Here is a 16,026-nt window from a genome sequence, read left to right as displayed (position 1 = left end):
CGGTGGTGGTGGGAGGGCCTGTTCTGAGGCTTTTTCCTTCATTTTTAATTGGAATATAGCCTTGACTGTCCTTACGCTATACTATAGGACATCACAGTAATCTACATTGAAAGTATTTATTATTTTATGCATTTTGTTTTCATAATATCTGAATTTTTTGTTGCTACAAAATTAGACTTGAGACAGCCAAAGTCAGAGCCAGCAATGTATCTGTTTTTGTTAAATCTGCTTCTGATTAAGATTGTTGTTAAAGATCTTCTTAAGGAAAATAATGAAGCTATTGGTAACATGAAGGAAGACATTTATTTATTTTAGTAATTAGCTGACACCTTTCCAGGGGGTGGTTCAAAGTGAGTTACATTCAGGTATAGTAGGTATTTCCCTATGCTCTGAGGGCTTACAGTCTGTTTGAACCTGTGATAATGGAAGATTAACCCACTCTTCTATTAAACTGCGCTAGCAGTTTGTAGCGCAGAGAGCCACACCGAATGGCCCGCACTGCTCCCGACGCTCATAGGAACTCTATAAGCGTCGGGGGCAGTGCGGGCTATTCAGTGTGGCTCACCGCGCTAAAAACTGTTAGCGCAATTTAATAGAAGAGGGCCTAAGTGATTTGACCAAGGCCCCAAATTGCTGTAGTGAAATTTGAACCCTGGTTACTCAGGTTTGCTGTCTGCTGTTCTAACCGCTAGGCTACTCCTCCACTTCAGTATCACTGACTTTAAAGTACAGATTGTACAACAGTGTGAATGGCAGCAAATTTTAACTTTGCCCTTGGATTTTATTCTCAACAGTCGCTCAAAAGTTAAATATTTTCTGGGAAGGCCTGGCAGGTTCAATGGGCCTAGTAGATATTTGGCAATTACAATATCCCACAGACAGAATATGTACCTCACTCTCTCCCACATAATTCATTTTCCAGAACAGATTATTTCCTCAGATCCTCTCAGTTGACCCCTGATGTGCAGAGCATAGAGATTCAGCGCAGCCCATAACAATCTTAGATCATACTGCTACATTTAATGTTCTGAATATAATGTCTTTTTAGTCTAGGAGTTCACAATGGAGGATTAATACGGGATTGTTAGTATCTCATGTACAGAATATTTCCAAATTAATCATATAGAGGATACAAATGTAATAATCTAGTGTGATGCCTGTAAGATTTCCATAGAGGGGTTCCATTATATCATGTACAGTTAAACAACAGAGGGAATAAAATCATAAAGTGGAAAATTTAAAAAAAGAAATCATATTGGAGAGGGAACACATCTTAGCTGAAACAGGGGTTCCTTTCCCACTACAGAAACTTTGATATACTGCATAATGCCATCATGGGTGTACAAGCTGGTGTTGCCTTGTTTCCTCAAAATGTTTAGCACTCTGAGGAGTCCAACAAGTAAGTCCATTTTTTAGCCCCAAACTGAAAGGCAGGAAAGAATGTCAAAGGGTTAGAGATCTGATAGCAATCATGTCCTTGGATGAAGATATTGTTTCTGAGTTTTATGCTTATTGCACTGGTCTTTATGGGGAGGCTCAACCTAAAGGGCAAACCTTTGTTCAGAGTTTCTAATCCAACTTCAAAATCCTAAATTGCCATGTACAATATATCACCAACAAAAAACCAATAAGGGAACAAAAAAAGGACTTTTAATACCTGGCGCTCAGAATCCAAGAATGGAATGAAAAAGCTCAATGTGGGGAACAAACCCCTATAGAGTTTTTCGCAGAATCTATCATTGCACCAACTTGTATGGTAAAAAGGTGATTAAAAATGCTTCTGGAAAAACTATTAACGTGTTTTGTATATCCATAAAGTGAAATAAATGTCCAACACCTTGATAGCTTCAAAAAGGTGACATCGAAAATAACTTAACTTAAATGTCCGTACAGCGATGGTCCGGCAGGGTTCTGATGCGTTTCGCCAAACTGGCTTCCTCAGAGAACCCGCTGCGCTGTGTATGACCTGCACTTTCACATACTTCCTTAACAAAAACCAAAAAAGACAGGAGGGCCCAATTGATTACCTCCAATTTTTACAGAGCTTTTATCAGAGTCAACCACCTCATCTTAAGCACTTCTGTGTGGGAAGTCTGGTGCATGGCCAGATAAGAGCACAAGAATAGCTATACTGGTTCAGACCAATGGACCATCTAGCCCAGTGGTCTCAAACTCATGGCCCGGGGGCCACATGAGGCCCGCCAGGTACTATTTTGAGGCCCTCAGTATGTTTATCATAATCACAAAAGTAAAATAAGACAGTTTCTTGATCATATGTCTCTTTAGCTATAAATTATAATATTATTATTAAGACTTAGCCAAAAGGAAAGATTTATAAACTATAAAGAGTTTTACCTCATGCAAAATAAGACATTAACTATTTGTTTGAGACCCTCCAAGTACCTACAAATTCAAAATGTGGCCCTGCAAAGGGTTTGCGTTTGAGACCACTGATCTAGCCCATACTGGGTCAGACCAATGGACCATCTAGTTCAGGATACTGTTTCCACAGTGGACAGGCCAGATTACAAATACATAGCAAAAAAACAAATAGTAGCAACACTCCATGCTATCAATCCCCTCTGTCTCAATAGCAAACTATGAACTTTTCTTCCAGGAACTTGTCCAAACCTTTTTTTTTTCTTTTTTTTTAACTTTCACATTTTTTTTAATTTCTGAGTTTTTGGGGGGTTTTTGTTTGAGAAATGCTAAAGGTGTCCTCATCCTGTTTTATTTTAAGACACTGCACAGCATACAGCATAAACAGATATCTAAAGACTGGCAGATTCCTTTCTCCTAAGGATTAAAAAATAAAATAAAATTCAAGCATCCAGGTAGAAGAGTCCCACCCAACTGTTCCATTAAGACTATAAACCAGCTTTCTTAGACATGCTGATATGGGGTGGGGAGGTTAGAAGAGTGTCTTGATATAGAATGCTGGCCGAGGAAGGCAAATTGATGGAATCCAGTAGACTGGGACTACAGCCTGGGAGGCTGTAAGCTGCTGAATTTTCAAGCTCATCATTTCCATTACAGCTTGTTTCATGGCATGTTTCTCCTGTAATGCTGGCTGGATCTTTTCTATCTGCTTTGTTAAGAAGTCAATTTTTCTCTTGAAGAAATCTCTAGCATCACTTGCAGCCTTTTCAACATAGTACCCAGTTCCCACATCTATCAACACATGTTCTACATAATTCCAAACCTTTTTTAAAACCAACTGCGTTAAGCATTGTTACCACATCCTCTGGCAACACGTTCCAGAGCTTAACTATTATCTGAGTGAAAAAAATATTTCTTCCTATTGGTTTTAAAAGTATTTCCTTATAACTCTGAGTGTCCTCTAGTCTTCATAGTTTTTTATGGAGTAAAAAATCAATTCACTTGTTCCCATTCTACACAGCTCAGGATTTTGTAGACTTCAATTATATCTTTCAGAGCTCCTTGTTAACTAACAGGATCTTGAGTTATAATTTTTATATATGAAAGCTCTCCTATAAAAACTGTCTGCATTTGAACTATATATTTCATCAGATGATCTAGACACTTTCCAATATGTTCTGAATGACCTGTTTGAAACCAGGAAATATATGGCACATTTGGTCTTTGATGCCTTCGACGGACCTCGGCAGTTTCTATCACCATGAGGAGACAGGCATGGCTTCATGTTTCTGACCTAGATGCTAACATTCAGGAGCATTTAGGCAATATTGCCTACCTAGGGATGATTTGTTTGGAAATAAGATTGAGGAAGCAACTCAGAAAATCAAGAGACATGAGGATTCTATGACAATATTATCATCTACAAAAGCTTCTAAATCTCAACTAAAAGGTTTTACAATCCTAGACGTTTGTCCTACTATACTAAACACAGGTATTTTCCATCGACCATATCCTCTAGAGCTCCACAATAGAAGTGTCCCTGGCAACAGAGACCACAAAAATCACAAACTCAGCCTCAACAGAAATTTCAACCATGTTTTGACTCCGTTCTAGAGAGCCTAGCCAGCATTCCACAACCCACAACTCAGACTCTCCCTATAGGAGGCCATCTCACTCATTTTTACCAACATTGGTTCTGCAAAACAACAGACCATTGGCTATACAAAGTAGTTGGATAAGATTATACCCTGCGTTTTCAGAAAAACCTCCAGACCAACCTCCAAGAGAGTCATTTTTCAATTCCTATTAGAAGACTTTCCTTCACCAAGAAGTCTGTCCTCCTCCAACTCAATGCAATCAAACAGGCATCTTTACAGGAGAGGGGCCAAGGGTTCTACTCAAAATATTTCCTCATACCGGAAAAAGAACAGAGATCTCTGTGCAATTCTGGACCTCCACGCTCTTAACAAATATCTTGTGAAGGAAAATCTTTGAATGCTATCTCTAGGAACACTGTTACCATTGATAGACAAGAATGACTAGCTTTGTTCTCTAGAACTCAAAGAAGCATACATTCACATATCCATTCTACATGCTTCCAGAAAATACCTCTGTTTTCGAGCAGGAGCATGTCACTTTCAATACAAGGTACTCTCATTTGGCTGAGCATCAGCACCCCTTCTTCGCTCACACAGGTTTCATGTGTTCCCATCTCTGGACAAACTGGTTAGTCAAAGCACCAAAAACTATGACTGAAACAATATACTTCCTAGAACTCCTCGCCTTCATATTCAATTATGACAAATCCCCTTCTCCAACCAACCCAAATGCTGGAATTCATTGGAGTATTACTCGACACAGTTCAGGCTCATGTTTTTCTCATGCACAGGCTTGATAATCTCATCCAAATATGTATCACTTCAACAAATCACTGATTGCCAAATGATGTGTCTCCTGGAACACATGATGCCACTGTCCACCTGATGCCATTTGCTCGATTGCACTTCAGGATTCCACAATGGACACTTTTGTCTCAATGGTCTCAAGCCATCACATCTTCGACGCTCTCTACCGCAAGGTAATGGCGGAATAAAAGTCACTAATGTAATGTAATGTTCTCCCCAGCCCTTCTTTCCAAGGGCCTGCTCTTCCATGTTCCACTACACCTAAAAGTACTGCCAACAGATGCTTCCTGATCAGATGAGGAACCTATTTTGATGGCCTCCATACTCTAAATCAATCTCCTAGAACTTTGAGAAATTCACAATGCTCCACACTTTTCAAGATCTCCTCTGTAATCGTGTAGTACATGTTCAAATGGACAACCAAGTGGCCATGTACTATATAACCAAGGATGCACAGGGTCTCACTCACTATTCCAAGAAGCAATCCAAATCTGATCCTGGACAATTCCTCGCAACATATTTTTAATAGAAGTTTACTTGGCAGGGAAGCTAAATGTCTTAGCAGACAACAAACCTCACAAATGGTGACATGTTATGTCAGATATTCTTGGACAGGGAAACTCTACAACTATCAACACATGCATCCTATCACAACAATAAACTACTGACCTGCTCCAGAATCTACACTGCAAACCCTCTGGAATCAGATGCCTTCTTCCTCGACTGGACAAATTCCTCTATGCATTCCCTCCACTTCCATTTATCAAGAAAACTCTTCTCAAACTTTGCCAAGAGCCGACCACCATAGTAACATAGTATATGACAGCAGATAAAGACCCGAATGGTCCATCCAGTCTGCCCAACCTGATTCAATTTAAATTTTTAAATTTTTTCATAGCTATTTCTGGGCAAGAATCCAAAGCTCTACTCGGTACTGTGCTTGGGTTCCAACTGTTGAAATCTCTGTTAAAACCTACTCCAGCCCATCTACACCCTCCCAGCCACTGAAGCCCTCCCCAGCCCATCCCCCACCAAACGGCCATACACAGACACAGACCGTGCAAGTCTGCCCAGTACTGGCCTTAGTTCAGTATTTAATATTATTTTCTGATTCTAGATCCTCTGTGTTAAGAACATAAGAAATGCCTCCGCTGGGTCAGACCCGAGGTCCATCGCGCCCAGCAGTCCGCTCACGCGGCGGCCCAACAGGTCCAGGACCTGTGCAGTAAATTTCTATCTATACCCCTCTATCCCCTTTTCCAGCAGGAATTTGTCCAAACCTTTCTTAAACCCCAGTACTGTACTCTGCCCTATAACTTCCTCTGGAATTGTATTCCAGGTGTCCACCACACGTTGTGTAAAGAAGAACTTCCTAGCATTAGTTTTGAATTTGCCTCCTTTCAACTTTTCCGAATGCCCTCTTGTTTTTTTATTTTCTGAAAGTTTGAAGAATCTGTCCCTCTCTACTCTCTCTATGCCCTTCATGATCTTGTAAGTCTCTATCATATCCCCTCTTAATCTTCTCTTTTCTAGGGAAAAGAGTCCCAGTTTTTCCAATCTCTCAGCGTATGAAAGGCTTTCCATCCCCTTAATCAGTCGTGTTGCTCTCCTCTGAACTCTCTCGAGCAATGCCATATCCTTCTTAAGGTACGGTGACCAATACTGGATGCAGTACTCAAGATGTGGACGCACCATTGCCTGATACAGCGGCAGGATAACTTCTTTCGTTCTGGTTGTAATACCTTTCTTGATTATACCTAGCATTCTATTCGCTCTCTTAGCGGCAGCTGCGCACTGTGCTGTCGGCTTCATTGTCATGTCCACCATCACCCCCAAGTCCCTTTCTTGGGTACTCTCATTCAAAAACATCCCTCCCATCGCATAATTATACCTCGAGTTTTTGCTTCCCACATGCAATACTTTACACTTCCCAACATTGAATTTCATCTGCCATCTCTCTGCCCATTCCCCTAGTTTGTCCAAGTCTCTTTGCAATTCTTTGCAGTCCTCCTTTGTCCGAGCTCTACTAAATAGTTTGGTGTCGTCTGCAAATTTTATTATCTCACACTTCGTCCCTGTTTCTAGATCATTTATGAATATGTTAAAAAGCAGTGGCCCGAGCACCGAGCCCTGCGGAACACCACTCGTGACCTTTCTCCAGTCTGAGTAGTGGCCCTTCACCCCTACCCTTTGTTTCCTACCTTCTAACCAGTTTCTGATCCATCTATGCACGTCTCCGTCCACCCCATGGTTCTTCAGTTTCCGGAGTAGACGTTCATGAGGCACCTTGTCAAAGGCTTTCTGGAAATCTAGGTATATGATGTCTATGGGGTCTCCTCTGTCCATTTGTTTGTTAATTCCTTCGAAGAAGTGCAGTAAGTTAGTCAGGCACGATCTTCCCCTGCAGAAACCGTGTTCATCCCACGCTTCTTTGAACTCAGTCACAGTTTTACTCTCCACCACCTCTTTCGGGAGCGCATTCCATGCATCCACCACCCTCTCCGTAAAGTAGAATTTCCTAACATTGCATTTGAATCTACCACCCCTCAACTTCAAATTATGTCCTCTGGTTTTACCATTTTCCTTTCTCTGGAAAAGATTTTGTTCTACGTTAATACCCTTCAAGTATTTGAACGTCTGAATCATATCTCCCCTGTCCCTCCTTTCCTCTAGGGCAGGGGTGTCAAAGTCCCTCCTCGAGGGCCGGAATCCAGTCGGGTTTTCTGGATTTCCCCAATGAATATGCATTGAAAGCAGTGCATGCAAATAGATCTTATGCAGATTCATTGGGGAAATCCTGAAAACCCGACTGGATTCCGGCCCTCGAGGACCGACTTTGACACCTGTGCTCTAGGGTATACATATTCAGGGCTTCCAGTCTCTCCTCATACATCTTCTGGCGCAAGCCTCCTATCGTTTTTGTCGCCCTCATCTGGACCGCTTCAAGTCTTCTTATGTCCTTCGCCAGATACGATCTCCAAAACTGAACACAATACTGCAAGTGGGGCCTTACCTATGACCTGTACAGGGGCATCAACACCTTCTTCCTTCTACTGGCTACGCCTCTCTTTATACAGCCCAGCATCCTACACTGTTTTTTCACCTTTAGATCTTCAGACACTATCACCCCAAGGTCCCTCTCCCCGTCCATGCATATCAGCTTCTCACCTCCCAGCATATACGGTTCCTTCTGATTATTAATCCCCTAATGCATTACTCTGCATTTCTTTGCATTGAATTTTAGTTGCCAGGCATTAGACCATTCCTCTAACTTTTGCAGATCCTTTTTCATATTTTCCACTCCCTCTTCGGTGTCTACTCTGTTACAAATCTTGGTATCATCTGCAAAAAGTCACACTTTTCCTTCTAACCCTTCAGTAATGTCACTCACAAACATATTGAACAGGATTGGCCCCATCACCAAACCCTGAGGGACTCCACTACTCACCTTTTCTTCCTCCGAGCGACTTCCATTAACCACCACCCTCTGGCATCTGTCCGACAGCCAGTTTCTAACCCAGTTCACCACTTTGGGTCCTAACTTCAGCCCTTCAAGTTTGTTCAACAGTCTCCTATGAGGAATTGTATCAAAGGCTTTGCTGAAATCTAAGTAAATTACATCTAGCATATGTCCTTGATCCAGCTCTCTGGTCACCCAATCAAAAAATTCAATCAGGTTCTTTTGTCACGATTTACCTTTTGTAAAGCCATGTTGCCTCGGATCCTGTAACCCATTAGATTCAAGGAAGTACACTATCCTTTCTTTCAGCAAAACTTCCATTATTTTTCCAACAACTGAAGTGAGGCTCACCGGCCTATAGTTTCCTGCTTCATCCCTGTGACCACTTTTGTGAATAGGGACCACATCCACTCTCCTCCAATCCCCAGGAACCACTCCCGTCTCCAGAGATTTGTTGAACAAGTCTTTAATAGGACTCACCAGAACCTCTCTAAGCTCCCATAGTATCCTGGGATGGATCCCGTCTGGTCCCATTGCCTTGTCCACCTTTAGTTTTTCAAGTTGCTCATAAACACTCTCCTCCGTGAACGGCGCAGAATCCACTCCATTTTCTCGTGTAACTTTGCCAGACAATCTCGGTCCTTCTCCAGGATTTTCTTCTGTGAACACAGAACAGAAGTATTTGTTTAGCACATTTGCTTTTTCTTCATCACTCTCCATATATAGGTTCCCAGCATCTTTTAGTTTAGAAATTCCATTTTTCATCTTCCTCCTTTCACTAATATATCTGAAAAAATTTTTGTCTCCCTTTTTTACATTTTTAGCCATTTGTTCTTCCGCCTGTGCTTTCGCCAGACGTATCTCTCTCTTGGCTTCTTTCAGTTTCACCCTGTAGTCCTTTTTGCACTCCTCTTCTTGGGGTTTTTTATATTTCACGAATGCCAACTCTTTCGCCTTTATTTTATCCGCCACTAGTTTGGAGAACCATATCAGCTTCCTTCTTCTCTTGTTTTTATTGATTTTCTTCAAATAAAGGTCCGTAGCCATTTTTATCACTCCTTTTAGCTTAAGCCACTGTCTTTCCACTTCTCTTATGTCCTCCCATCCTAACAGCTCTTTCTTCAGGTACTCTCCCATTGCATTAAAGTCTGTACGTTTGAAATCTAGGACTTTAAGTATCATGCAGCTGCGCTCCACTTTAGCCGTTATATCAAACCAAACCGTTTGATGATCTCTACTTCCCAGGTGAGCACCCACTCGAACATTAGAGATACTCTCTCCATTTGTGAGGACCAGATCCAATATCGCTTTTTCTCTTGTGGGTTCCGTCACCATTTGTCTGAGCAGAGCCTCTTGAAAGGCATCCACAATCTCCCTACTTCTTTCCAATTCTGCAGACAGAACATTCCAGTCTGCATCCGGCAGGTTGAAATCTCCCAACAGCAGAACCTCTTCTTTCCTTCCAAACTTTTGGATATCCACAATCAGATCCTTATCAATTTGCTGTGATTGAGTCGGAGGTCTGTAGACTACACCCACGTAGATAGAAGTTCCATCTTCTCTTTTCAGAGCAATCCATATCACTTCTTCCTCTCCCCAGGTCCCTTGCATTTCGGTCATTTGGATATTGATCTTTACATAGAGAGCTACTCCTCCACCTTTTTGACCATCTCTGTCCTTCCTAAAAAGATTATATCCTGGTATGTTTGCATCCCATCCATATGATTCACTGAACCATGTCTCTGTGATAGCGACAATATCTAGATCTGCCTCTAATATCAGGGCTTGCAGATCATGAACTTTGTTGCTTAGGCTGCAAGCATTTGTGGTCATCGCTTTCCAGCTATTTTTCAGTGGTAATCTCCTTTTTCTTATAGATTTTTGTTTTATTTCACTTTCCGTTGCAATACTAAGAAATGAGTTGCTGATATTGTTTATTTTGCAATCTTTACTACTATCACATCTTTTCTTTTGCCGGGGGTGGTCTCTATAATTGTCCTTCATACATACACCACCCCATCTTCTAATTTAAATGCCTTGAAACATATTGTCTAAATTTCTTTGCAAGGTTTCTTTTTCCTGTTGTAGTAATATGTAGTTTATAACCTAAATCAGCTAACCCAAGTGGTGAATATAATCATATACTATACTAGAAAAAATATTACTCCCACTTATCTAGAGAAGTGCATTCACTTTGTGACTTCTTATTCTATGCGAAAAGGCCTCAGATATGGAGCCTACGCACAGTCATAGACTGAATGAATCGGCGTAGTTGTCATGCTCCTTGCTCCAGTCATCGGCCATAAAAACCCGTTAACTTAAATTCAATTATTGAAGCTCAGCTTTCTACAACTTCTAAAAAATATATATATATATATATATATATTTTTTTTTTTTGTCTTTTTTACCTTTTATATTACCAGCTTTATATATATTCTATTTCATTTATATAGCTTCATAGTTTCATTTATATAACTTCTTACTTGCTACATGCACAACTCTGTTTTCACTGAAAAAAGTGACTGATTTGTTACTTAGCTTTAACACAGTGTTTGGTCTCGAGAACGCCTCTATACTGACGCCAACGCGGCCAGCGTTTCGCGGAAGTGTCTGAAACCGCTGCTTCAAGGCTGAATTCTAGGCATTCCACATTTCTACACTGTGTTGTTCTGTTGACAATTTTCTGAAAATATGGTGGGACTATCTTGATGTGGTAATGCAGGCCCTCCCGCAGAGAGCTAGACATTTTAAATAAGATGTAAGAGAAGTCGATCAGGCGAGAGCTTTACCATGCTTATGGAGCACTTTGAGAGTTTGTTTAGGGGGCAGATGCAGGAGGGATGTAAGGGATTGGGTGCTATTGAGGGAAGAATGGGCACTATAAGAGCCAAGACCTTTCTCAGGGATTCAAGATGGAGTTTTCTTAGTTTTGGGAGAACAGGTAGGCATAATTTTAAAAAACATATATATTTCTTTCATTTATTGTTTGTTTGTCCTGCTGTTTATTCTTAAAACTGTTCAAAATTAAGTATGTTATCGCTGCCATTATCATAGGACATATTTGAAAACTTCTTGGATTTCTTTAGAAGGGTAAGATCCTGTGGATAGCATTAAAAAAGTTAAAATACTCAGAGCAGGAAAGGGGAAGTCAACTTCCATGATTTTTGGATTTATCACACAGCCTTTGTTCTTTGACTTGGTGATCTATGCTTTACCACAATGGGCCCCTTAGACTAATCAGTTTGCCTTGCTAAAAGGAAAGGCTAGCCAGGCCAGTCCTCTTTAACATACTTCTGGGTATGGTAACATGCCCCAATTCAGGAATGAATTAACCTTTTTGAGCCATTTTGCAGGCCTTTTTTTCTTTTGAAAGCTAGTGTGGATCTATATCAGGGGTGTCAAAGTCCCTCCTCGAGGGCCACAATCCAGTTGGGTTTTCAGGATTTCCCCAATGAATATGCAAGAGATCTATTTGCATGCACTGCTTTCATTGTATGCTAATAGATCTCATGCATATTCATTGGAGAAATCCTGAAAACCCGACTGGATTGCGGCCCTCAAGGAGGGACTTTGACACCCCTGAGCTAGATGAAAATTTATCTCTCAGAGAGCTTGTGGAGAATAATAAAATTTTACAAATTGATAAGAAGGTAGTGCATTGTAAATCCTGGGCACCCAGATGCCATTGAAGAGTAGGTTCTCACTATGCATCATCAGGACAACTAAAAGGAGGCATTTGCTTATAGCATTAACTCATAAGTAACTTGCTCATGAGCATTCATAGTGCCAGAGGTTACTTTTGAGTTCATTCGTCAACACATTTCATGGATCATATTATAATTATCTAACTTCTTAATTATGCCTGCTTTGTATTAAAATGCACAAGCTTCTCACAACATAACAAAATCATACAACCTTTAATTTGAGAGCTGCACTAGTATATAACAGTTAGCAGACACACAGAAGTGTGAACCCTCTCTTCCTCCAAAAAGTTATTCTATTTAAAATCTTTGAATGTTTACAAAGACATTTCTAACAAAAGTAGCATATGATTAGCTCAGTTGGACGAGAGAAATCCATTTCTGAAGAATAAAAAATGAAAGGCATGCCTGAATATCCTTTTCTGTGTTTCTCCAGCAATGATTATATGGTGCTAGTAAATGTTGATTTTCTATTTCTGTTAGCAGATCAATGCAAACAGTTTGTCGTGGAGTCTCTGTATGTCATCAGTTGCTATGGCACATTAGTGGAACATGTTTTGGAACCACGACCCCTCAACACTGCCTTGAAGATCAGTGATGATACCCCTCTAGAAATGGTGACATCTCCCCGAGCGAGCTGGAGCTTGGTGAGGTATGCAGGACTTTTTGATGGGCAACATGGGTCATTTTAATACCCACATGTTGTAAAGGAAGTCTTAACTTCTATTCCATAGTGTAGTCTCCTCTGCATTTGATCTAATCTTGTAATTAAATTGCTAAGAGAAGCTTTGCAGTCACAATCTTTTTTTGCCTGTGTTGATTTATGTTCATGTTCAGGTTTAACATTAATGAGCTTATGATATTTCCTCAGAACCCCTCAGTGGAATGAGCTGCAGCCACCATTCAGTTCAAGCCATCCTTTGATTCTTGCAGCTGATGTGGTACAGTACTGTCAATATCTGCTAGCTGGCAGTAAGTAACACACCTTAATTTATCTCCTTTTATTCCCCTAATTCTTCTGCATACTATGCTGTTAAATAGTAAATACCTCAGAGGGCATGGGTAGGTATTTTAGTTGGCAAACCTTCTTTTAAAGTTTTTATAGGACTTAAATATATACAAAAGCAGTTCTTTGTGCCACTTGTTGAGGTTTCTCTGTTTCCTTTGAGGTGATAGGAAAGAATGTTCCCTACTTGATTTTGAGATCTCCAGAGTATCCTGGCTTCTCATGTGTTTTGGATTTTAGCCTGGAGTGTCATTTACCTCTACTCTGCCTCCTTTTCTGGTTTTATACTTTTGGGGATTTGTAACTGATTTTCAGATTCACATACTGCAAGTCTCCTCTATCCTGTGGTGTAGCCATCGGATCTCCCCCTACAAGTACACAACACCTACTGTCATGCAAACCCTGTGCCCTTCTTCCACTCTCACATTACTGTTATTAACCCAGACAACCCAGTTTGTCCCATGCAATCCCAGGGGCACACACACACACACACACACACACATGCTATGGAAACACATATTTGAATAGTGCTTAGAGCACTTAATGTGAACACTCAGGCAAAGCAGGATTGCAAAAGAAAGAAAGAGGGAAGAGAATGACTCCTAATGTTTGATGGTTAGGCACAAATAGTGATTGAGAAAGTGAAAAGCCAGAAGTGAGTGCTGGAGGGATTTTGAGTGAGAGAGAGTGGAAGCACTTGGAACACGGAAGAAGGAATGAGAGACAGAGAGAGATGATGTCAGGGAGAGGGAAGTAGTGAATTCTGAGTGCCTAGGCCAGGGGTAGGCAACTCCGGTCCTCGAGAGCTGGTGCCAGGTCAGGTTTTCAGGATATCCACAATGAATATGTACAAGATGGATTTGCATGCACTGCCTCCTTGAGATGCAAATCTATCTCATGCATATTTATTGTGGATATCCTGAAAATCTGACCTGGCTCTGGCTCTCGAGGACCGGAATTGCCTATCCCTGGCCTAGGCTAATGAACAAGTCCCTCCATTAGTATAATAAAATGTCCGTAATCTTGTCTCTATAATAAAATTACATAAGAACATAAGAAACACCTTCACCGGATCAGACCTTAGGTCCATCTAGTCCGGCAACCCGCACACGCGGAGGCCAAGCTAGGTGTTCCTTGATAGAGACCTTGTTAACCCGTATCCCTCAATGTGATTTGCAAGAAGGTGTGCATCCAACTTGCGCTTGAATCTCAGAATGGTAGTCTCCGTTACAACCTCCTCTGGGAGAGCATTCCAAGCGTCCACCACTCGCTATGTGAAACAGAACTTCCTGACATTTGTCCTGGGCCTGCTGCCCCTCAGTTTCAGTCCATGACCTCTTGTCCGTGTCACATTTGACAATGTGAATAACGATGTTTCTTGCTCTATTTTGTCAAATCCTTTTAGTATTTTAAAAGTCTCTATCATATCCTCTCGCAGTCTCCTCTTTTCGAGGGTGAACAGTCCCAGTTTTCCAAGGCGTTCTTTGTAGCTCAAATTTTCCATACCTTTTACTAGTTTCGTAGCTTGCCTCTGCACCCTCTCCAGCAGGGTTATATCCTTCATTAGGTATGGAGACCAGTGTTGGATACAGTATTCCAAGTGTGGTCTGACCATTGCTCTGTAAAGCGGCATTATGACGCCCACTGATCTACTCATGATCCCCTTCTTTATCATGCCCAACATCCTGTTTGCTTTCTTTGCTGCCGCTACACATTGAGCCGACGGCTTCAGGTTCCTGTCTATCAGTACCCCCAGGTCCCTTTCTTGTTCGCTCTTGCCCAATGTTACACCTAATATTTTATATTCATGTTCCTTGTTTTTCTACCCAGGTACATCACTTTGCATTTTTCTATATTAAACTTCATCTGCCACTTTTCCGCCCATTTCTCCAGCTGGTTCAGATCCTTCTGGAGATCCTCGCTGTCCTTTTGTGACCCAACTGTCCGACATAGTTTTGTGTCATCTGCAAACTTGATTATATTACTTGTTGTTTCCTCTTCCAGGTCATTTATGAAGATATTGAATAAGATGGGCCCAAGAACCGAGCCTTGGGGCACGCCGCTTGTCACCTTCTCCCAGTCCGAGAAATTCCCATTTATGCTTACTCTCTGCAATCTGTTCTCTATCCATTTGCCTATCCATCTGAATACGTCCCCTTCTATTCCGTGGCTTAGTAGTTTACTCATAAGCCTTGCGTGCGGAACCTTGTCGAACGCTTTCTGGAAGTCCGAGTAAATTATATCCACTGGGTCTCCGGTATCGATTTGTTTGTTCACCTTCTCAAAAAAATGAAGTAAATTCGTCAAACATGACTTCCCTTTCCTGAAGCCTTGTTGACTTGCTCTCATTAGGTCATGATTTTCCAGGTGTTGCTCTATGCTATCCTTGATTAGTGCTTCAACCATCTTCCCAGGAACCGACATAAGACTCACAGGTTTATAGTTGCCCAGTTCTCCTCTCGATCCTTTCTTGAAGATTGGGATGACATTCGCTATCTTCCAGTCATCTAGTATTTGGCTGGTTCTAATTGACATGTTAGCTAGGGTTTGTAATAGTTCTCCAATTTCAACCTTAAGTTCCTTTAATACTCTTGGGTGAATTCCATCCGGTCCAGGGGATTTGTCACTTTTTAGTTTGTCAGTCTGATAGTATATCTTGTCCAAATCCACATTCACTGTGATGAGGGTTTCCTCTATGTCTCCCTCAAATACCCTCCCTGTTTCTGGCATTGTTGTAGTGTCCTTATTGGTAAAGACATAGGCAAAGAATGAATTTAGCCTATCTGCAATCTGTTTGTCTTCTTTGATGCACCCTTTTCTTTCTTGGTCGTTGAGAGGGCCTACTGCCTCTCTTGCTGGTTTTTTCCCTTTTATATATCTAAAAAAGGGCTTGAAGTTTTTGGCTCCACAATTATATTGAGATCCTTTTAAAACCCTTATGTTCTTTGTACCATTACATCTAGTCTTCAGTACATTTAGGTATAATGCGAAAAACTTAATTTAAACCCCCCCCCCCCCCCCACAATACAACTATCACTTCTGAAGGCCAATCTCCCCAACAGTCAATTTTGATCA

At 41.2% G+C, this 16,026-nt stretch overlaps 2 protein-coding genes across 12 annotated transcripts in view; one reads left to right on the top strand and one right to left on the bottom strand.

Annotated features, from left to right (window-relative positions):
• Nucleotides 1-16,026, top strand: part of BCAS3 (BCAS3 microtubule associated cell migration factor) — a 1,368,214-nt gene that overhangs the window by 659,054 nt on the left and 693,134 nt on the right. For 9 of the 11 annotated variants that reach the window (XM_033921866.1, XM_033921867.1, XM_033921869.1 and 6 more), the window contains 2 exons: nucleotides 12,429-12,597; nucleotides 12,817-12,917. In XM_033921866.1, coding sequence (XP_033777757.1) covers nucleotides 12,429-12,597; nucleotides 12,817-12,917 — 270 coding nt within the window. The remainder of the gene's footprint in view (nucleotides 1-12,428; nucleotides 12,598-12,816; nucleotides 12,918-16,026) is intronic. The other 2 variants (XM_033921865.1, XM_033921863.1) reach the window with 1 other exon arrangement.
• On the bottom strand, nucleotides 2,912-4,172 carry LOC117349215 (prefoldin subunit 5-like). Its single transcript, XM_033922408.1, has 2 exons — nucleotides 4,158-4,172; nucleotides 2,912-3,202 (listed from the first exon to the last, which is right to left on the bottom strand). Exons 1-2 carry the CDS (start codon nucleotides 4,170-4,172, stop codon nucleotides 2,912-2,914), a joined length of 306 nt encoding a protein of 101 aa, XP_033778299.1.

Source organism: Geotrypetes seraphini, chromosome 15, assembly GCF_902459505.1.
Source record: "Geotrypetes seraphini chromosome 15, aGeoSer1.1, whole genome shotgun sequence".
NCBI classification, from domain to species: domain Eukaryota; kingdom Metazoa; phylum Chordata; class Amphibia; order Gymnophiona; family Dermophiidae; genus Geotrypetes; species Geotrypetes seraphini.
Note: the sequence above shows the minus strand (reverse complement) of the source record. Positions and strands in the feature narration are given on the sequence as shown.